The sequence below is a fragment of the Apodemus sylvaticus genome, chromosome 5 (assembly GCF_947179515.1).
Source record: "Apodemus sylvaticus chromosome 5, mApoSyl1.1, whole genome shotgun sequence".
In the NCBI taxonomy this organism is placed as follows: Eukaryota; Metazoa; Chordata; class Mammalia; order Rodentia; family Muridae; genus Apodemus; species Apodemus sylvaticus.
Window position 1 is genome coordinate 86058532 of NC_067476.1, and position 23010 is coordinate 86081541.

A 23010-nucleotide genomic window follows, 5' to 3' on the forward strand; every position below is an offset into this window, starting at 1 on the left:
AAAGGCATGGTGGCCTTCCACCAGAAGACACACAAATGAGCCATCTTTTTATGTCTATAGCCAACATGACTGTGACTTTATGCCAGACCCTAGGTCAGAACAACTTTGAGAAGCCATTAGCAAGTTTCTGACCCACAAACATTATGTAAAATGATAATGCAATTTAGGTCTCTAGTTTATGGGTAACTTGTTACATGGTGTTGTATAGCAGTTTCCTCTGAGATTCAAACTCCCAGGCTGTAGGGAAGGTCCTTAAGACAGAAGGCAAACAACTTAAAATAGCTTCAGGAAGTTTCTGGAGCTGACCAGATTCAATAGGCTACTTTCCCAAGAGCAAACAATAGACTGCACTCTCAGAAAAGCTGTAGAGAAGACTGAGACCAGACCAGCTGCCTCAGGCAGCAGAAACCAGCCAAACTGCCTAGAAGTTTGAATCAATTGAAAGGGACGCGCTCCAACCTGTGGCACTTCCTGTAGGCTGTGCTGTGTGCCCTGGGTCCCCTGCTTTTGTGAACTGTCACCCATGCTGGGGTAGGCATGGGTGATTCAGCTGAGAGTCATTTATGTTCCTGTACGGAACCCCTGACCCTTACTCAGGCAAGTAATCCCCCTTTCCTAGAGATAATATTGCATTGGCTTAGAAGTTCAAGCACCTGTATTTGTTAAGAAAGACATTCTATTTGCTGATTTTTATTTATTTATTGGACAGGTATCCTTGAGCTCACAGTAATCTTGTGCCTCTGTTTCTTGAGTGCTGGGATTGCAGGCATGAGACACTACACCTGACATCAAGCTGGTTTGTTGTTGTTGTTGTTTCCCTTTCAAAATCCTACCTGTCACACCCAACCTTTTCACTATATTTGAAATAACTTTATGACATGGGCTCTAAAATTGCCTCACAGCTTGGCTAATTAGAGCGGTCATGGAACCACAAAGATCTATACCAGCCATTTTGCTGGTAAAACATTGTGTGTGTGTTTGTTTGTTTGTTTGTTTGTTTTTGTTTTTTTTTTGTTTTTTTTTTTTACAAGCTCATATTCACCAGAGAACAAGAGTCAGAAGCCACAGATGCAGAAAGCCTGGTGGAAAATAAGCATGGTCTGTACACTAACATTTATTAATTAACCTTAGTTACCCCAGCTCTAGGTCAGACATTAGAGCACTAGGCGGACATTGAACCCTCCACAGGGGCTATATCTGCATATAGAGCATTCAGATCTCTTCGTAGCCTGCCAGGTGATGAAAGATGCACTTCTGTTTTCTCCACAGTTCCGCTGTGGATTTCTTCCTCCCTTTGTTCCGTCCCCGGGTCCGATCATGTATGTGTTAGATTAACAATGTTCTCATGAGCGAGATGAAACATCTAAGCATCCCAGGTTGGGGTCCCTGCTGGGTTAAGTAGCCCAGCAGGTTGATTTGGTTTTTTATTTTAATACCTTTTTTTTTAAATGACAGACTTGTTAGACTCACAGGTACACAATGAACCCCTGAAACTTGTTAAGGGATTAAAGGGAAGGAAGTTGGGGAAAACCTCCAAGATAGGCAGCATTTTGGAAGTCTTGTCAGTTTGTTGGACTTGGTGTTAGAAATCATTCCATTTCACTCAAGAATTAGAAAAGGCTTTAAGCAAGCATCACTTTGTTCCAAAAACAATTTTTTTCCCTCTCAGTAAGTACACACACTTCCTTATAAATAGGAGGCTGAGGAGGTGAGACCAATTCAGAGAGAAGGATACAGGAGTCACTCAAAGTTCACAACAAATTCCAGGACTCACAAGGCAGAATAGAGAGGCCTGGGATGGACACACACTGGGTGTGAGTGTGCATATGTGTGCAAGCAGTGAGTGCATGTGTTTACACAGGAGAGGCAGGGAAGGGACTAGATGGGTGGGCAGATTCTCACCATTTCTCTTTCTGGACTCCTCCTTTGTCACTTTCTGCTGTGTCATTCCATTTTGGGGTGAGCGCCTCCCCGAGCTGGGCTTCCCTGATTCGTTGCTGATGACAGAGCCATTCTCACTGGGCGACCTGCTGGAGGTAACCATAGCAACAGGGTAGCCAGTAAGTTTCGACCAGAACAGCCTCCTCTCAAGGTTATTTTATTTGCACAGTTTATGTCTGTAGCTTTTCATTCTTGTTCCAGTGGCAAAGAAGAAACAAAAGGCACCCACACTTGTGTTCACCCCACGCTCTCGCTCCCAGGTGAGCACGGCCAGTTGCTCTCCAGTGCATTGACTGTTCTGGGCTCTCTGGACAAGTTCGGGGTGAGCCCAGCCTGCAGTCTCATCTCTCTTTCATTGATCTGTGACGATGATCTGTCACCTATCTTGTGACACTGGAAATAGCAGTGGGACTATCTGTGTAGTGTGCCTTCCCTTACACAGCTCTCTGGGTGCTGAGTGTTTGGGTCACATGAGCATCTTCAGCTATGCATAAAAAACACACTGCTCTTTGCCGATTCTCCACAGCACAGCCCTGTGACGACTACAGATTCACTTTCCCTACCTCAGGATCTTCACTCTCTCAGAGCCGCACACCCGCACACTCCTGAATAGTAATTGCTTATATTTGAAATACGAATTTGAGCTACACATTCCTCCAGGAAAAATATTTTTGTTGCCTTTTTCTGTGCAAGGCATCCTACGAGTCTACTGACATCTGAGAGCAAACAGCTGGGCACCCTCTAGGTCTCAGAGACTGTGTTGCGTGCCTTCAAACGTGGTCGTAATGGTGACCAATGGCTCGCCTTGGTCAGAGAGTGAGAGTGTAGAAGTCATGGAGGCCACAAGTAGCTTCCAGGGCTAAGCAAGGTGGCTTGGTCACCCTCCCCTCGGAACCTCCCACAGTCTCGGGCAGCAGCCTCACACGGGAGCAGGTCACAGGGCCTTCAGTCCTTCTTCAGGACTGGACGGTCCCCTCTGGGACTCTGGGAAAATGGGCTCCTGACGGCTGCCCCTAGAGGTGTGCTCTCCCTCAGCCCACCTTGGGGTAAACAGTGAAAAGACTGACGGTCCTGCCAGGGCTTGAGACGTTCATTGTCCTTTGGATGCCTCTAACTGTGATGGCAGAGGCTCTGATCAATTGTCATGGATTCATTTTGTTTCACTTAATGCAGCATCTCCCAACTCATGTGGCTGAAAAATCTTTAGCATTTTACCACATTAGCACTACAAGGACTGTAGGTGGGAAATATAGACTGGGCATTAATTGACTGAAGGTATATTTATTACATATGTAATTATGTACCAACAGCTACTTGATCACTGCATGCTCTTGGGGGTCAGGGGCACACACAGAGACAAAGAGAGACAGAGGGGAGACCTTGAATTGTTTTCAGAATCTGAAAGCTAACAGCATCGACTCTCCAGCTGGCTTCATTGGATAAAAATATTTTCATTTAACTCTGGGGTGGGTGGGGAGCATTTTGTAATCTATTTTACATCTGTAAGCTGCTTAGTGATTTTTGTAACATTTTCATACTCTTTGACTATTGGCTCCTGTAAGAATTTTCTGACATTTCTCTCACTCTGAGGAAAGGTGTCAACGAGCACATTTCTGTAGAGAAAAAAAAAATCCAATCTGCTTTATTCTTTGTTTCTGTCAATATACCTCTCTCTATAGTGAGTATTCAAGTCAAAACTCCTGTTCAAAACAGAAAGTGTTTGTGGGTGTGCATGTGCATATGACAGTAAAAGTACCTTTGAAGGCTAATACACACCAGCTATGAGCTTGAGATTTAAAGTTACAAAACTCAGTGGTCCCCTTTCTGAAACTGTGGGTAGATGTGGAACTTGGGTAGGGACTAACCAATTCCTAACACCGTGGCTCAACACTAATTTAATAGCCTATTTCAAATGACTATTGTTCCTATGAGCTTGATTATCTATTACCCATAAATCCCAGCCACAGATGCAGAGAAGAACATCACCAAGACTGCATACAGGAGGAAAGGGACCTGGGCAGATACTGGACAACCTAGCTGTGACTAATGTGACTAATGCTCAGACTTCTGTTTAAAATAATTTTTTAAAAAAAAAATTAGACATATCAGTAATTGTTAAGTCATTGATTTTTCAGTTACAAAATTTGGGGGAAGGTGATTTAGCAGACCGATGTGGAAGGGCCTGCAGTTAGTCTATAGCTAGCTAGAATGGGGGAGGTGATTTAGCAGAGCCATGTGGGAGGGCCTGCAGTTAGTCTATAGCTAGCCAGAATCAGGAAACTGATGTGGCAAGATGAGGAAGTCAGAAACCTGGTTCCTAATGGGTTTGGTCTGTAGAGTGAGTTCTCACTCATATATATCCAGGACTATACAGAGAAACCCTGTCTCAGAAAAAAAGAAAATAAAAATAAAACCTCCCCTAAATGTCACTGGGGTGATGGCTCGGTTGGTAAGGCGTCTGCTAGGAAAGCAAGAGAAACTGAGTTTGGTGGTGCACATTTGAAACCCTAGTGTGGGGCAGAGACATGTACATCCCTGGGGCTTGATGGTCAGTTAACCTACCAACTGGTGAGTTCTGGGTTCAGTAAACACACACACACACACACACACACACACACACACACACAATATCTGTACAAATGATCTTAGACTTCTACGATCAGATGTAGACAAGCAGAGACGGCTCATGCGACAGCCTGGGGAAGGCCATGGCCGCCCTTAGCAAAATTACATGGTTATGATGAGGTAATGAAGCAAGTGTGGAAATCATGCTGCAGTATAGATATTCCTCCCCATCTCTCTATTTCATAGGCTAACATTGCTTGAGGAAAATGGGAATAAATAGTTGAACTTAATTAGTAAGAGGTGACTCCTTGCTAACTCAAGGAAAAGTGCTTGTTTTCAAACAAGTTTCAAAAATTAATCCCTACAGGATTTAAATGACTCAATTTGAATAGGTAGAAAAGAACTTTTATTCTTCCCAGAAGTGCCACATCAATATCTGAATTTAGTAATTCTTCCTTTTCGGTTTCTTCTAAATGGGTGATAAGCTGTCAACAGAGCTTTATTGTGCTCGGCAAGGATCATCACGAGAATCATACTATAGGTAATACAGTGGATGAGTCCTTCAGATAAACTGTCTGTCTTCATGTGTTTCAATTCTTCTGTGTCATTCTCCCATGCTGAAGAGACCATTGCAGTAACAGTACCAACTTTGTTCATACCTCCATGCAACCAAATTTTGGGAGGTCTTCTATAGTGTCTCCTAACTTGATCACGTGACTTGGTTGGCCAATAGGAAAGAAATAAACATGACAGAGACAGAGACTCAAGAAATGTTTGTATTTGGGGCTGTTTTTCTTTCTTCCTTTGGCCCCTCACCCTGTGAAGAAGGCTGGTGGAACTAGTCTGCTATGAGGCCATATGGAGAGAGGACCAAGTGTCATGGGCCACCCCGACATGGCTGTCAGCAACAAAGGCAGCCTAGTTGACTCAATTTCTATCAATTGATAGTGCAGGTAACTCTGGATAGTATCAGCCAGTCTGGCTCAAACCGGAACCATCCAGAAGAGCTCAAGCTAGTGACCCACCCGGACCAAGAGCTGAATCATGGCGGTTTGTTTAAGCATGGAAGTTTCGGAGTGATCTGTTATGGGCAAAAAGATAACTAATTCATATTATCTCTGCCTTATTTCCCAGATAAGGTGACATCCACCTTCTGCTCTTCTTTTCTTCATTTTAAGGTTTCAAGAGCTTCTAGAATAAAACAGAACCTGATTGCTTGACGTTAGTGCAGAATTTCGGTGTTTGATATGGGCAATCCCTTCTTCCGAACATCACTCTGTCTCTTGGCTTCTCCTCTCCTGTCTTCCCCTCATCTTTATTTGCATGTTCACTTTCCTTTTCTGACTCACTCATCTTCTACACCTCTAATCGCTGCACTGCTGCCAGGGCTTAGATCTCGGAGTGCATCTTCCTTTTTATACCTAGCCTCCTCCTAGATCACTCTTTCCAGTCCCATCGGGATACAGGACTCTGCCAACTCCCATAACTGTTGTGTCTACTCTGAGCCTCTCTGCGAACTCCAGACTCATATGGCTAAAGATTCTTAGTACGTTCATTTGTGTACCTACAGGTGACTCATAAACTCATTTCCACCCAGCCTTCGCTAACACAAACACATGGCAAAGACATTTCCAAATCCTACAGCAGCCTGTCACCAGCTTCCTCATGGCATTAACAGCCCATGCACGGTCACTCTCTGTCCATGTCACTGTTTCTTGCCTAGGCCTCCTGGGGTTTCCTTCTTCTACCCTGACTCTCTCTAGTCTCTTTTGTACACAGAGCCAGAGCGAACCTTTTCTACACCACAGTATGCCTTTCTCTTTTCCAGCCTCCCATGACTTCTGAGCCTCATTTACAATACTAATCCCAGCCCGACTTGGTGTCTAGTAGATGACATGACCAGCCACAGGCGACTTCCCTGATTCATGTGCTGCTCTTTCCTCCCTGGTGCACACCAGCCTTCTTGGCCATACTGCTTTTCTTCGGGCACACCAAGAATTTCCCTCGTCTGGATGCTGTGCTGCATCTGCTGGGAACACTACTCCCTCAGCAAGCTCCGTGGCCCACGTATCATGTCACTGGTGCCTTTTTCAAACGCCACTAACTATTAAGGTCTTCCCTGATTTCCTATCTAAAACAGCGCCCTCCCTTACCCCCTTCCCATCTCCCCATACCCGATTTTTAAGTTCCCCATACTCGATTTTTAAGTGAATAGAAAGTTTGTCTTGTTCTTTGGGACAGCTCCAGTGCCTGGTAAACAGCAAATGGACAGAGCCTAAGAAGAGAAGAGCTGGGAAGGCAGGCAGGGAGGAGGGAGTGTCTCCAGCTTCCATAGTGCTTCTGAAGCAATGGGGAATGGGTTGTTAAGGCCTATTGCTTCAGCTAACCAGTGGGGTCTGCTATCGGCTTCACTGCCTCTTTACCTGGCCATTCCCAAGACTTTGTAATGAGTCTCATGGCCTGTGGAGTCAAGACTGTTCATAATTTTAATCCATCTTCTGTTTCCCTATTTTACTGTGTCCTAACTACTGTGAAGGCTGAACTCTAGGGAAATTCTGTATGCAGAAGACCATACTTACCTCATTTCCTTTCCTACTTCAGATGGTATTTACCCATGCCCATCTACTCTGGGCCCTCCAGCCCAGGAGGTTCGGGGGAGCAGCACCACTGTGTGGAGATGCCTGGATGGCATTATGGCTTTCGTTGTCTCTGGTCTTTGCCGCTGTGTTTTGATCACACCCCACCGTGGGTACCACACATTTTAACATTTGCTCTTTCATCATTAACCTCCCCATCTCAAGATTCTTGGGAGGGGAAATCCACTGACACATTTTTTACAGTCCCACTAATGCCAGTCAAAGAGCTCTGGTTATTTTACCTTTCTCTTTTCTCTTTTCCCATCTTCATGTGTGTGTGTGGTGTACGTATATGAGTGTTTGCATGTGTGTAGGCATAGGGATGGGTGTGTATGTATGTGTGACGGTTTGATGTTAATGTCACTCACCATCCTCAACTGTGTCAAAGAGCATCTTGCTTATAGTAGAAACTCAGCATGGGATTCTGACTGAAAGTAATAGCTTTACTGAGACACTGCTGGGGGAAAACACAACTGCCATGAGTCAAAGGTACCCTTTAGAGGCGCTAACAGTGGATGACGTCAGAGCCAAGGTTGTTGTCATAAATAGAAGGGCTTCCTCGCCACTGCTGTGGATGACCAATCATGAGTCTTCTCGAGGGAGGCTCTCATGAAGCAGGAAATGATTCCTATCTTCTCTCAGCTCTCCTTTTCAATATTCAGAGTGAGCACAAGGGAGTTCTAAACAGAACAGTGGAATTCACCTGAGGGCCACAGCTCTCACCTCTTGCTGACAAAAGGATGGAATCTTGCCATGCCTACCTCTTTCTGGTTTCAGTGGACTTAGCCGTCTTGATGGTACTGCCATCCTGAGCCGTGTCTCTTTCCTGAGGAGTATCTCTGACAGGTATGGGGAGGACCACCGTTTCCTGAGTCACAGGGATGACCTCCTCATCCGCCCCTTGCTGGCCCAGATGCTGCTTGGCGTAGTCAAAGCCTTGCACGGGCTGTGAGGAGGAAGAAAGTTTGAGGTCATACTTCTAGAGAAGTTTCTCTAACAACAGCTTTGAGAAGAGACAGACAGCAAAATGTATGTGGTGGGGCTGAACCCAGCTTCCTGCTGCATAAAAGTTAATTCAAATCTGCATATCATTTTTCTTGCAAAATCTGAATCCACATTCTTAATCTGTTCTACCGGATTAAGAATCTCCACAGACTGAGCTATCCCAGAAGCTGTTGCCTGTCTGTAGGATATGTTTTAGCTGGGATGCCTTGTCTGGCCTCAGTGGGAGAGGATGCACCTAGCCCTGCGAGACTTGAAGTGCCAGGGTGAGAAAATACCCAGGGAGAGCCCCACCTGCTCAGAGGAGAAGAGGAGGGGGTATGGGTGAAGGGCTGTGGGAGAGGGTGACAGTTAGTGGGATGTAAAGTGAATAAGTAAAAATAAAATTTTACCTCTACGTAGGTAAAATTTGTTCAGAGAAATGAAGAGTGGGAATAAAACGTGATCGGTGTTGGGCAGGGAACCTCTTTTGGGGACTGTACATCACTCACTTCAAGTCAATAGATGCTGCTAATTAGAAACAAGTCATGGTGGGCATGTTAATTAAGATATGGCAGGTCCCATATTGTCCCCTGCCTAGAAATACCTAGTTATCCCTGTGTGTAACAGTATGTACTCAATTTTACCAGGTCAGCAGGACTCTAAGCCTTAACCTTCTCATCCAAGAAATGAAGGCTGCCTGTTTTCCTTTATATGTTTCCAGTCCTATGCAGAGTAAGGCAAAGCACAGATCTGAGTAGTAGGAGATATGTCACCAAGCATGAAGCTACAGTCATTGAATAGCATGCGGAATATGGGGAATCAGTTTTCAGTCCAAACTTCTCTTGGAAGCACGCTGCCTCTGACGTCAGTCGTCTTGGGAGATCAGCAAGGCTTTGCCAGTATCTGAAACTCCAAGTGGATGATGCAGCCGTGAGCAAAATTCAACAACCATCTATTAGTGAGGTGGCAAAACCCAAGGGGCACGGGTAGCCATCTCTGGGTGTCTTGCCGTGCCACGGGTGTAAATCAGCAAGTTAGGGTCAAATGGCTGATGTATACTAAGTGCTCAGTCTGTGTTAGGATACTGCTGTTGGCTTCCTGGCTAGTTGACAGCCCATCTGATTATCATCAAGAAAACATGGAGACAAAACTTGCTACCATGCAGGTCCAACCGTTAAGACATTACCTTGTTATCTATAAAGTTCATACTCAAGAACTATGCAATCAAGTTACAAAAATAGGTTTCAAAGCAAGCAAGCAAGCAAGCAAGCAAGCAAGCAAGCAAGCAAGCAAGCAAGCAAATGAACACACAAAACTTGATAATATTTTAAGTAAGTCTATGATTTTGTGTTGGGTTATACTGATTGCTATACTGGGACACACAGGAACTACAGGTTGCAGGTTGGGCATACCTGACAGCCTCTACCAGAACTTGTAGACATGTGCCCTTCCACCCCCAGGCAGCTAGTGAGGCTGGGTACAATAGGAGTGTTCCTGCTGGGTTTGAGGTTCTGGCTTTTGTGACACCGGGGAACTTGGCCTTCAACCTCATGCAGGCTGGGCAGGCACTATGCCACCCTGGCCTTGCTCTAACCAGATTTAAAATGCCACACGCTGGACTGGGTGACAAACCTGTCACATCTTCCTGCTATGCTCCAGAACAGCTCGGGGCTTTATTGCTAGTCCAGCAAGACTTCTTTACCAGAGCTCCACGGAGCTTCACCGTGGACAGTTCTCCAGTTCCCTGCGAAGCTCGGCCTGGAAAGTACCTTCACCTAAGACAGTCTCCTGAGCATGATCGGTGGCATTCTGAGGTCAGGACCTGGTGACTGGGTTTCTGAACTAGTGACTGCTAAGGAAAGACATATCCCTTTCCCCTCTTCTTCCTCAGTTCCACATGAAGCGGAACAGAGCCTGCAGAAGTCCTTGACTAAAAGTCCTCAAACAGCGAGTTGGGACACACTGGGCTCAATTTTTGAATTGCTCCTGGAAGCTGCGTCCTTCTCTCCAGGTCCACAGTTCCAGGCCCATCTGTGACAGACCTCCAAGGTTCTCTTCCTTTAAGCCCTGTCTGCTACTGCCACTCACTCTTGAGAAGCTCTTTGTAGCATTCACACTCTTTCCAAAGGCGTTCAAGGCCTTGTACATTTGGTGGAACCTTATTTCCTACGCATTGCTTATTAGCCACACATCTCCATGTCTCCTGTTATTTTAATCAGCTTTGGTCTAACAACACTAGCTTATGTTGGGAACTGCCGTGTATGCTGGAGTTACAGACTCAGTAATAACTGGCACTGACCCTCAGGGAGCTCACGTTTCAGTTCCCTGCAAGGTTGATGGCACAGCAGAGAGCACATTGTATAAAGCACACCGCTGCATCCTCACTGTGGTCACAAAGGTGGGCGGTACCTTGTTTATAAGGAGAAGCTGGGATTTGGAGGTGTTAGGCACCTTACTTCAGATCACATTGCTGGTCTGAGATGGAGTCAGCATCTGAACCCAGGACTGTGCTGATCGAACATCAAAACATGTAACCACTATTACTAATTCGTCTCACATCCCTTTTCCCCCTCTGTCCTCACCATCTGGGTGGTCATTCACTGTGCCTGGCCTGGTTGCTGCCCTGACAGACACTATGGGGTATGAGAAGTCTCCAGCTGCCAAGATTAACCAACCCAGCGAAGGGACAAGAAGGCTCGGTGCCTGTCTTCACTCTCTGTGCTCTCTCTCGATATGACCCCTCCCCCTTCACACATTTTATCCACTGGCTACATCTGAAGTCTGGGTCACTTACCAGTGGGTGAAAAGAGGGGTGTTAAGAAATGACAGCTTCCCAGGTGACCGTTAGCAACTTAATCATTGTTAAAAATGTTTCAGCACATAAAACATTTATTTCTCTTTTTGTTTTCGCAACAGACCCATGATGGAAGCAAGCTAATGTTATAGGAAAAATACATGTTATATGCAACTTTATGTTATAGGAAAAATACAAAAGCTCAAAGGGGGTCAATAAGTACCCAGGAAAACACAGCAAATGGTAAAACTGGAGCCTATCTCCTTGATTTAGACTCTCCGGACAATGCATTCAACCTTTTTTACTTGAAAATTACCTAAGATCAATCAGTTGCGTACCTGACACACATTGGTAACTTCCAACCTCAATAACCAATATCACTCTCAGTTCCATACATTAGCCAAGTCAAAAGAACAATTTCTACACTAGGGATATATAGTTTAGTGGCAGAGCACTTGCCTGGCGTGCTTGAGGCCCTAGGTTCAATCCCCAGTACTGCCATCACTAGAGGAGTAGTAGTACTTTCCAATCCTTTTAAAGGCAGTAATGAAGTTATAAAAGTTATATTACTTTTTAAGATAAAAGTACACAAAACAATAGAAGTCAATTTGTATGTGATATTTACTATAGACCAGGCATAGCTTAAAGCAATGTACAGACTTTCATTCACTTGATCTTTACAACTGCTTATCCATAAACAGTGCTACTATCCCTGTTGACTGATGGGAAATTAGAGGCACAGAGAGATAACACAACTGTGCTAAAGTCATATAGGGAATATGTAAGAAAGAGGAAACCAGTGGCTGTTCTGAGGGAAAGAACAACCTGTCCCAAGCAGCGTGTGCCAGCCACTGCAGGCCCTGCAAGGTCCACCCTGCATCTGGGTGGATTCTAACAACTTTCTTCTTAAAGACACCTGTTCCCAATGTTTTCTTTATATGATGAAAAGGCTGGGAGAAAAGGCTACAAATTCACTAACAAAGAGGGGTGACTAAAAAGAAAGGCAGTAAGGAAAGCCACGCCATGTTCTCAGGGTTCTCCTGCAGAAAGCCTGGCTGAGAGCACAGGCAGCAGGGCGTGTCTGGATCTCGACTCTGAAGAGGGTGTGTGATCCCTGCCTTGGCCTCAGCTCCCAGAAAAGCCCCACTCGCCTTCTCTGCGAAGCATGCTACGTATATTACTGAGTCTCAGGAAGGGGCCCCAGGATCTCCTCTGGCTCTGCAGCCTGCAGTGAGGATGCAGTGAAGTCCCTGCGGCCATCTGCCTCAGCTACGGATTGGTGGCTGTGGCTAACTCTCTTCCTGTGCCTTGTCCCTCATTGAATTCTGCTCACACGTTCAACGCAGCAGCTCTGTCTCTCAAACTCTGCAGTGTCCCTGACTCTCCCCCAGCAGGACTGCAGAGCCAGGCAGTTCCACTCTGCTGGCTTCCTGTGACAAAGGGGGCTTTGGGAATTAAAGTGTCTCACCCACCCTCAGCGTGGGAGTGCCAGCCAGCTGAGCCACAGGAGCAGAAGCAATGGCTCCTGGGACAGACACAGGCCAGCTTGATTTTCAGCAGCAGTAGGTAAACATTTCAAGAAGCTCAGTGCCTGGGATAGGCGCATGGAAGGAGCCGTGCAGAGCCCCCAACACCTCATCTGTTCTAGCTCTCTCATTCAGAGAGCTTTCAAGCCAGGAGGGGCACTGCTCATACTGAATGAAGATTTTGGTCTAACTCAAAGCTTCCCTTTCCAAACCTAGGATGGCGCATTTTGCATTCCTGGCCTCGGCTGTGATTCTGGTAATTGCTTGTTATGTCTAAAAAGACTCACGTCGTAAGCAAGCTCAGATGGAAATGAAATATTCTGTCTTGTGGAGCAGTCTCATTTTTCACAGCTCGGCAATTCCCAGTGTCCCCTTCTCCCCAACATCCCACTGTGTCTGGGAAGCAGGTGCCTTATGTCAACAGACATAGAACAACATTCTTTGGGCGTTGGTGCCTCGGGAGACAAGACTGTCTAATCAGGCTCTAGATTCCCCACAGATGTATCTGCTTACTAGGTAATATACCTTTGATTTCTTATACTCAAGCGAGCTGTGCTCATGCAAACAGATCAGAGGCCAGTGTGGCCCACCAAGCTGTGTGGCCGGCACCAATTGCAACGTGCAGGAAGTCAGAGGGAGTGGGAACTTGCTGCCCCATGTCTATACGGCCAGATGGAGGTTAGAGGTTCAGAGCTGGGAGCAGAAACTCCTCCAGGTCTCAGAGTGTGGGTAGGTACAAAACGTAGAGTGAGCTTCAAGAGGGCCAGGAGATGGCTCTGTCACTAAAATGCCTGCTGTGCAAGAGTGAGCTTGGGTCTCCAGAGCCCATGTAAAAGCTGGGTGCAGGGGCATGTATGTGTAACCCTGGAGCTGGCAGGGGAGGGCAGAGACCAGCCAGCCTGTGCCCATTTAGTAAGCTTTTGGTTCATAGACTGAGAAAACAAAGGTGCCAAGTGATAGGGGAAGATGCCCCACCTGATATAAACTCTGGTCCCATATGTGCATTCTGCATGGACACACACTGACAAACACACACAGCACATGCCCACGTGTACACACGCATGCATACACAACACATGCGTGTACATACACATACACAACACATATGCACACACACATACACAACACATATGGGCATGCACACATACACATGCATGCATATGCATACCCACACACCCACATTAACACATACACACAACACATGCACACACTCAAACACACACACACACACACACACACACACACACACACACAGAAAGAGAGAGAGAGAGAGAGAGAGAGAGAGAGAGAGAGAGAGAGAGAGAGAGGCCTTAGTCACCCTCCATTGTTTGTGGTATACCTGGACAAGTCCCCATGTCTCTCTCCCCCAGATTTCTTGGCAGTTAAGCGAGAATAATGAAACCTGCCCTGACTGTGACCTGCCTCCCAGGGCAGCTGTGATGAACAAATGAGGTGACAGACCTAGAAGAGCCAGCAGATTGTAAGGCGTTATTTAAACACCGGCTATTGCAGATTGGACATTTCCCGCAGGGACTATCATAAAGGAAGCTATGTGACTGGAAAATTAACCTTCCGAATGTCTTCAGTCCACCCTCCCCTGTCACCAGAGACGGTTGGGGAAGAGACAAGAAGATGGCAGAGGAAGGACAGGGCTCTAAGCTAGGCTCTTTTCGAGCTACTGAATTGATATTTGGTAGTTGCCAGCCTAACCCTATAGCTTGTCTATCATGACAGTGGCTGAAGTAGAGTCATTAGTGATACAAAGAAACCTCTGGGAGTCTGTGTTTCCAAAGAGGTTTTGTGTAGGAGCCAATAGACCTTGTCTTGGTCAGTCTGGGCTACTACAACAAAATACCATTAATCAAGAGGCTTAAAAGAGGCAGATATATTTATGGAGGCTGGAAGGCTGAGGTTATAGTACCAGCACATCTGGGCTTTGGTGAGGGCTCCCTGCTGGGATGGAGAATGTCCACTTCCTGTGTGTCCATGTGGTGGAAGAGGCTAGAGGTCTCCCCAGGGCTCATTTCAAAAGGGTACTAACCTCACTCCTGAAGGGAGCTATCTTCATCATCTTCCCCAAACAACCTTGTAACAACCTTCACATCTGAGGGCTAGGAGGTTCCGACAGTTACGGGCTTAGTCTTACCATCAGTCCTGCTGTCAACTGACCATGCAACCAGGAGGGGTTGAGAGAGTTTCTTTTCAGTAGTACAAGGAGGAGGGTTCAATTATTCAACGGTATCTAAGGTCTTTTCACGTCTTTCTTGCTGCCAGTTGTCTGTGCCTCTGTTTCTCTATCTGTAAAAATAATGGTCCTTTCCTGAGAGCATATGGTGATGGCTAGAGATGCCCTGTGTATCAACCGCTTGAAAGAGTTTGTGGGGAGAGAGTTGGCAGTAGAGATGCTGTGTTATGTACTGACTATGACAAAAAGGGTCTCCTTCAAAACGAGGCTGTGATGATGTTCTGAAGGTGCCTGATAACCTTTGAAGCCTGGGAGAAAGGCAGAGAGAGGCAGGTAGAGCCACTGGGCAGAGCTCCTGGCCTCTGCATGCCCACAAGTACCTTTGCTCTCTGAGGCAGGTTTATCATGGTGTCCGGCTTGAAGTCGTTCTTGTTCTTCCTACAGAGCACAGCAGTGATGATGATGATGATGATGGTGACCACAGCGATGGGAGCCAGCACCGCAGCGATGATCCAGAGGTTGTTGGGTGGGTTCTTTACCACGGCTGTGGGAAAGAGCCAGCGAGAAGACCATGACAAAGGGCCCCAGCTAGGTGAAGGCCACCCGGACAGAACTCCCAACCCGAGGCAGGAGGCAGGAAGCAGGAAGAGGGAGCTCCAACACCTCTGCCCCAGCAGCTGTGTGAGGCCTCAGTTCCCCCAGCCTCAGTTTCCTTGCCCATAAAATGAGAGTTACACTTTGTGGTGCTATAGTGTGGTTCCCAGCAGAGGCACAGGTGATATGTGCCTCTACTGTTACCAAGGGCAAAATGCGGAAGACCAATTAGTGTCCATTTTTCTTGCTGGTGATAATCAAAGAGGGAAAAAATGTGAGGATTAGGAATGGATGTTGGAGAGAGGGCTCAGTGGGTAAGAGCCTTTCCTTGCCAGCATGAAGACGTTAATTCAAATCTCTAGCACCCACGCAGAAATCTAGGCATGGCTGTGTTTGCCCGCACTGAGCAGAGGGGGGTCATAAACAAGCAAATCTCAAGAGCTCATTGGCTAGTCAGACTAGCTGACATGGTAAGTTTCCAGTCACACACACACACACACACACACACACATTGGAGGCAAGAGCCACCAAAGGATGACTCAAACTGTAGTAATAACATCACCCTGTGAGTGAGCAGTGGGAAAATGCAGCCCGAGCAGAAGGCTCGCCCTCAGAATGGTGTCTGGGAAAGGCCTCAGACTAATCACAAGGATTAGGCTGTTCTCAAAACCAGAGTAACGGAAAAAGCAAAGTAGGGAGAGAGTGATGAGGACAGCAGGTGTCTTCAGGGGTAGGGCAGGGATATAACCCAGAAGGATGGTGGGGAGCTGGTCATGCTCTGTACCAGGATAATTTGGTTCATGCGGAGGTACACATTTGCCAAAACTTCAGATGACACAATTAAGATTTGTGTATACATTTTACTGCAGTGTCACAAGCAGATAATAAATGCTGGTTAGTGATATGCGTACCAAGGGTTGAGTTTGTGACTCACTTTGAAATGTATGCAGCAGGGGTTGGAGGGGAGGTAGATAAACCAATAAAGGGTAGAAAGTAACAGGGTAAAGTGCTAACTGTGGGTTCTAGAAGGGGGTACTTGGATATTTATTGCATAAATATTTCAATGTTTGGTTAAGCTATGCTAAGAGAATGTGGGGAGAGTGAGTGAGCCCCTCCCAGGATCACACACAGGGATTTTTAGGAAATACTTCAACTATATTGAAAGGACCAATTTCAGAAGTGGAATAAGAAAACCAGGAGCTGGGCAGATGCCTGCAGAAAGACTCACAGGAAGGAGGTAAGTCTGCAGTGAGCTGGAGAGGGGCCAAAGATCAAGAGAGACCTGCCCACGGCTGTTGGGCCTCAGCTAGCTGCGCCAGCTTGCTGACACTGTCACTAAGGCCAGGGGACAGAGGGCAACTTCTAATAGTTGGCCTCTCTCTTCCCAGCAGGTGGAACCTGGGACTCAAACTCAGATCATGAGGCTTGATAGCAAGCTCTGTCACCCACCAAGTCACCTCTGGTCCCCAGAGCTCAGATCTCTATTCTTCCCATCCCTGATCTGCTCTGCCTAAGACATTTTCATCCCCACTCCTCTGCAGCTTGGCTCTAAAACACTTGTTGCCACGGGCATTCGCTCATGTTCTGTTACCACTCTAAGTGTGTGTGTGAGTGTGTGTATAAATGTGATGTGTGTGTGAATGAGTGTGTGTGTGTGTGTGTGTGAGTGTGTGTATGTATGTGTGAGTGTGTATGTGAGTGTATGTGTGTGTGAGTGTGTGAGTGTGTGTGTATGTGTGTGTGTGTGTGTGTGTGCTTATCAATGGGGCATCCTCAGGACCTGAGACAGGGCCTTGCTCATAATGAGTACTTAACCAGAAGCCAAAGCTTAAGAATATAAACTGTTATCATACCTGTTGCAATGAGACCAAGGAAAAATCTCATCTCCATAATTATTCTAGTCCATGTTTTAAATGGATTTACCTACAATCTACTTTATATTTTGGTCTCTTACATGCTTGGTTAGCACGAGTCTTCCTAACTGCTAAACTCTAGTTGTTGCTTGGCCCTCAAAGTGGAGGGCTTGGACCCTGATGTAAAAGGTCCCGCTGTTATGCACCACATGGGGATGATCTGTCTGAGGAGTGAGCTGGCCCTTTTGACTTCAACCACCTCCCTTGTTAGACAAGTCTGGCTGTTATCTGGCTGCCCTTGGGCTCTGAATCCTATTAGTATAGAAGTCTTTCTCTTTCCACGGTTTGTATCAATCAGTGATTAATCACATTATTAACTTCTGAAAACAGCTCATTAGATAATGTGCCTCTGTTGACATTGCATTTAATTGCTACTGCTCTTAGTAGCTTGTATTTACATGTGAGTTCTGTTCCATTAACATTTACTAAAGCTCAGAGCATCTCTGCAAAGTATCACTAATGCCTCTTTCAGGATAGGCTATTTTATCCTGATGGAGATCAGGATATGGGATTCTTCACCTGATAGAGATACATGTGCAACCCTGAGATTTCACCAAACACCAATCAGAATGGCTAAGGTTTAAAACTCAGGAGACAGCAGGTGTTGGCGAGGATGTGGAGAAAGAGGAACACTCCTTCTCTGCTGGTGGGATTGTAAGATGGTACAACCACTATGGAAATCAGTCTGGCAGTTCCTAAGAAAACTGGACATGACACTTCCGGAAGACCCTGCTATACCTCTCCTGGGCATATACCTAGAGAATTCCCCAACATGCAATAAGGACACATGCTCCACTATGTTCATAGCAGCCTTATTTATAATAGCCAGAAGCTGGAAAGAACCCAGATATCCCTCAATGGAGGAATGGATACAGAAAATGTGGTATATATACACAATGGAGTACTATTCAGCAATTAAAAAGAATGAATTCATGAATTTTCTAGGCAAATGGTTGGAACTGGAAAAATATCATCCTAAGCGCGGTAACGTAATCACAAAAGAATACACATGGAATGCAATCATTGATAAGTGGATATTAATTAGCCCTGAAACTCTGAATACTGAAGATACAATTAGCATATCAAATGATTCCCATGAAGAAGGAAGAAGAGGGCCCTAATCCTATAAAGGCTTGATCCAGCATTGTAGGGGAGTACCAGGACAGAGAAAAGGGAGGGGAAAAGATAGGAGAATGGATGGAGAGAAGAGGACTTATGGGACATATGGGGAGGGGGGAACTGGGAAAGGGGAAAGCTTTTGGATTATAAACAAAGAATATAGAAAAAATATATATATAAAGAGATACATGTGTGGTGTATCAGAGTATATTGTAAATACATACACATTTATCAATATATACACACATACATAGAAAATTATACATCTGCATATAATTAGTAGGAGAAGAATAGTTATATATTCTGATTTTATTTGGTTTTATTATTTGGGTGGAGGACTTTCTTTTTGGTGTAGTCTATAAAATTCCTTTACCTCTACTTTAATGGGCGAGAGAACAGACTTATCATGCACATTAATATAGTCCTTTAGCGGTCAAAACGATATTAATGTTAGGTCAATTGAAGTCATCCAAACGTAATGTATTCATTGGCGTGTGATCTAAAAGTATGAGGCCATGGACAGGGTGCAAAGGCATGAGTGTTTATTTAAACTGCAAGAGGGTCAGGAGAGGACAGAGAGGAAAAGATGATAGATAAACTCGGAGTGCGTCCTTGCATCAGACACACTGACACAGCCCTGGCCTGCATGTGCTCTCAGGTGAGGAAACTGAGAGCCAAGGCGATTGGACAGGTTGTGAAAGGCCACCTCTCTAACAGGTCCCTTCTCAGCTATATCACACATGAGTGGAAATGTGAGCCTACATCTGTATGTGTGCTCAAGCTCACAGCTAACACAAGCATTCTCCCAGAGGATCCAAACAGTGTAAACACAGACTGGTTCCCCCTGGACAGATGCTAAAAAGAGAACGAATCCATTCAACCATGGTCCCAGCTTTTCTCAAAACGTCTGTAGCTGGGTGAGTAGAAGCGGGGTGACTCTAACCAGGGTCCGACTGAGCAATGAGTGTTCAGTGAGTCTGAGCCTTCCTGCCATGGCTTCTCCACTCATGGACCAGCCCATGAAGTGGGCTCCTTTGCTGTGCCTCAGACCTCACCACTTCCACTCTTCCTTCTTGTGACCCCCTAAGCCTCACACCCTCTTCTCTCTAGACCCAGATCTAGGATGACCTCAGGAAGCTTTCTGTCCCCTCCCACCTCCTATTTAGCTGGCCACTCCCTGATCCCCCTCATGACGCCCAGCAACTTAAATCACCTCATCCCTCAGCATCCGTAGCGCCCCCCCTCCCCCCGCCTGCGTCTTCTCTGTGGCACTTACCAACAGCTAGTGTAATATTTATTTGTCTATTCAGAGCAAGGATGGTGAGTGGTAAGCATGCTCTCAAGGCTGAAGCACTGAACAGGAAGGGGAAAGCGGGCTGCACGGCAGAGGAATAGCTTGGTGTGCTGGACAGTCTTTTCTCAACTTGACACAAGCAATAGCCATCTGGGAAGAAGGAACCTCAATTGAGGAAAAAAAAAATGAGCCCAGCTGATTGGCCTGTAGAAATGTCTGTGGGCCATTTTCTTGACTAATGATGGATGTGGGAGGGCCAAGTCAAATGTGGGTGGTGCCACCTCTGGGTAGGTGGTCCTAGGTGGTATAAGAAAGAAAACTGATGGAGTCATGGAGAGCAAGACAGTAAGCAGTGTTCCTCTGTGATCTCCACTTCAGTTCCTGCCCTGACTTCCCTCAGTGATGGCCTATGGCATAGAAGTGTAAAACGAAATAAACCTATTCCTCTCCAAGTTACTTTTGGTTGTAGTTCTTTATCACAGCAATAGAGAACAAGCCAGGATACACGGAGACCAGGCTACAAAGAGATCTGAGTGTGTGTTGAGCAGGAGCTACCATGAGGATCTGTTTTCAAGAATGTGCACTTTACCCTACAGATGATGGAGAGATAGTAATGTTCTTATCGAGTTGATGTAAGATTCTAACTGCAGTGTGGAAGACAGATCACTGTGAGTGTGGGCAAGCTCCTGTTGTAGATGACAGTGGGGACAACAAAGACATGGAGAATGACATTGAAGAGACCTGAACGAGCCAGGGAACAGAGGCAAAGAGGTGAAGGTGAAGGATCTAAGCGAGATGGCTTTGGGAGTGGGCAGCAGTGTTTGCATCCCTAGTCCAAGCTCCTCACCATTCCTCAACACTAGACTTTCCCAGAGGGCTCCACAAATCTTAACTTGACGTGAACTCCCCTTCTTTCCCCTTCTCGTAGTGTCTTCCATTGTCCCCATCAGCCATCATCAGCAAACTCCTCCTGGCCCCAGCCCCTCCCTTCACTTCCTGCACTCACTGAGGACGGTTCTCCCCATCCTTTCCCATCTACTGCAGCTTGGGAGCAGAAAGGGAGTCTCAAAACAAACAGGCCAAAAGGAGCAGATAGCCTGGACAAGAGAAATGATGGAGAGGAAGAGCCAGTGAGCCTGCCTGCTGAGAATGCCCAGTGAATGGTGATGTGTCCTGGGGTGTCTTAGTCAGGGTTTCTATTCCTGCACAAACATCATGACCACGAAGCAAGTTGGGGAGGGGGAGACTTATTCAGCTTACACTTCCACATTGCTGTTGATCACCAAAGGAAGTCACGACTGGAACTCAAGCAGGTCAGGAAGCAGGAGCTGATGCAGAGGCCATGCAGGGATGTTACTTACTGGCTTGCTTCCTTGCTTGCTCAGCTTGCTTTCTTATAGAACCCTAGACTACCAGCCCAGGGATGACACCATCCACAATGGGCCCCATCACTAATTGAGAAAATGCCTTATAACTGGATTTCATGGAGGCACTTCCTCACCTGAATCTCCTTTCTCTGTGATAATTCCAACTTGTGTCAAGTTGACACACAAAAACAGCAAATAAATGGGGTATGTCGAGAGGACTGCAGCGGCATCCAGGGTATTTGTGGATGGGGTACTTAGATGAGTGGTCATACCCAAGTATGCATGGGGGCCAGAGGAGGCATTAGATATCCTTCACAGTTACTCTCTGCCTTATTGCCTTCAAACATCCCCATTAGAAAACCCCAGCAATCCTCCTCTTTCTACCCCAAAGATGGAGTTATTGTGTGTACAGCCACACATGACTTTTTATGTAGTTGTTGGGGAATTGAACTCAGAACTTCATTTTCTTAGCTTCTGAGCCATCTCCCCTGGACCTCATCCTGGGATTTCAAAAGAGGAGAAGGAATTATCTGGACACAGTAGGGGAAACAAGGATAAGGTTGCCTTGGCAACCTGCTATGCTGTTCTCACCAGTTGTCCCTACTCAAATCTCCAGCTTTAAGCTCAGCTGTCAACCTCACCTCATGATGCCTGGAGAGAAAAGAAGCAATCAGAATACATCTTCGGGTTTCAGTTACCAAATGCGCCTGCTGCTGTTTTCTTTCTCTTTATAACAAAAAGGTCCACGTGGTATCTCTCCATATGTGCACTAGATTCAACCTCCTTGCAAGTTTCCTCCTCTTCTTCCCTGTTGCCACCCACTCTCTCTTACAGCATTCCCACACATGTTCACCCAATGTCTCAGTGTGCCCACAACTGTGCTATTCATCTTCCCCTTTGTCACTATTGTCCCCCATGATCCTCTTCTAACTAACTGTTCCAGAGTCACTATTAGAAGGGCCACCAAAACCTCCACCTGACCAAATTGTACCAATCTTTATCCCATCGCGCAGCCTCTTGAGAATCCGAGCAAGCTCAGCTGTGCACTCCTTCCCATGAGACTCACATGTGAGCTTCCTTTCTGGAGCTGAAGTGCCAGGCAGTTGTGGGTTTCCCAATGGAGGTGCTGGGAACTCAACTTGGGTCCTCTGCAAGAGCAGTAATATACCCAGCAAAACTCAATCATCATAGATGGAGAAACCAAGATATTCCATGATAAAAACAAATTTACACAATATCTGTCCACAAATTCAGCCCTACAAAGGATAATAGATGGAAAATGCCAACACAAGGAGGGAAACTACACCCTAGAAAAAGCAAGAAAGTAATCTTCCAACAAACCCAAAAGAAGATAACCACACAAACATAAAAATAACATCAAAAATAACAGGAAGCAACAATCACCATTCCTTAATATCTCTTAACAACAATGGACTCAACTCCCCAATGAGAAGATATAGAATAGCAGAAATATTTCTCACGTAAATCTTCAGTTTTATCAGAAAATGTAATTCCCCTTTTAATTAATTTAGTAATGTTTTTTATGTCTACCATTTTATCTGCATTATTTTTCATGATAATCTTCAATTTTAATGTCTTTCTATATATTTTCTCTATTTTATCAGAAATGTTTTCAATGTAAATCTTTGATTTTATCACAAATGTTTCTAATTCTACCTTCAATTAATTTAGAAAGAGTTTTTATATCTACCATTTTATATGTAAAACTTTCCATGAGATAGTTTTAACGTGTTTGTCTATATATTTCTTGAATTTTACCAGTTTTCCATGTAAATCTTCAATTTTATCTGAAATGTTTTTAATTCTACCTTCAATCAACTTAGAACTATCTTTATGCCTATTATTTTATCTGTATAATTTCCATGACAATCTTTAATTTTAATATGTTTTTCTGTATATTTCTTCAATTTTATCAGAAAATGTTTATAATTCTACTTTCAATAACCTTAAGAATAATTTTATGCCTACCATTATTATATCTATATAAAATTTTCCGTGACAATCTTCAATTCTAACATGTTTTCCTACATCTTTCTACAATTTTATCAGAAATATTTTCTATGTAAATCTT

At 45.4% G+C, this 23010-nt stretch overlaps 1 protein-coding gene across 1 annotated transcript in view; it reads right to left on the reverse strand.

Annotated features, from left to right (window-relative positions):
- The window catches only part of Kiaa1549l (KIAA1549 like), a 273258-nt gene that overhangs the window by 65358 nt on the left and 184890 nt on the right, over window positions 1–23010 (reverse strand). The window contains exons 11-13 of the mRNA XM_052181380.1: window positions 15012–15175; window positions 7904–8088; window positions 1903–2030 (exon numbers count right to left, since the gene is read on the reverse strand). Coding sequence (XP_052037340.1) covers window positions 1903–2030; window positions 7904–8088; window positions 15012–15175 — 477 coding nt within the window. The remainder of the gene's footprint in view (window positions 1–1902; window positions 2031–7903; window positions 8089–15011; window positions 15176–23010) is intronic.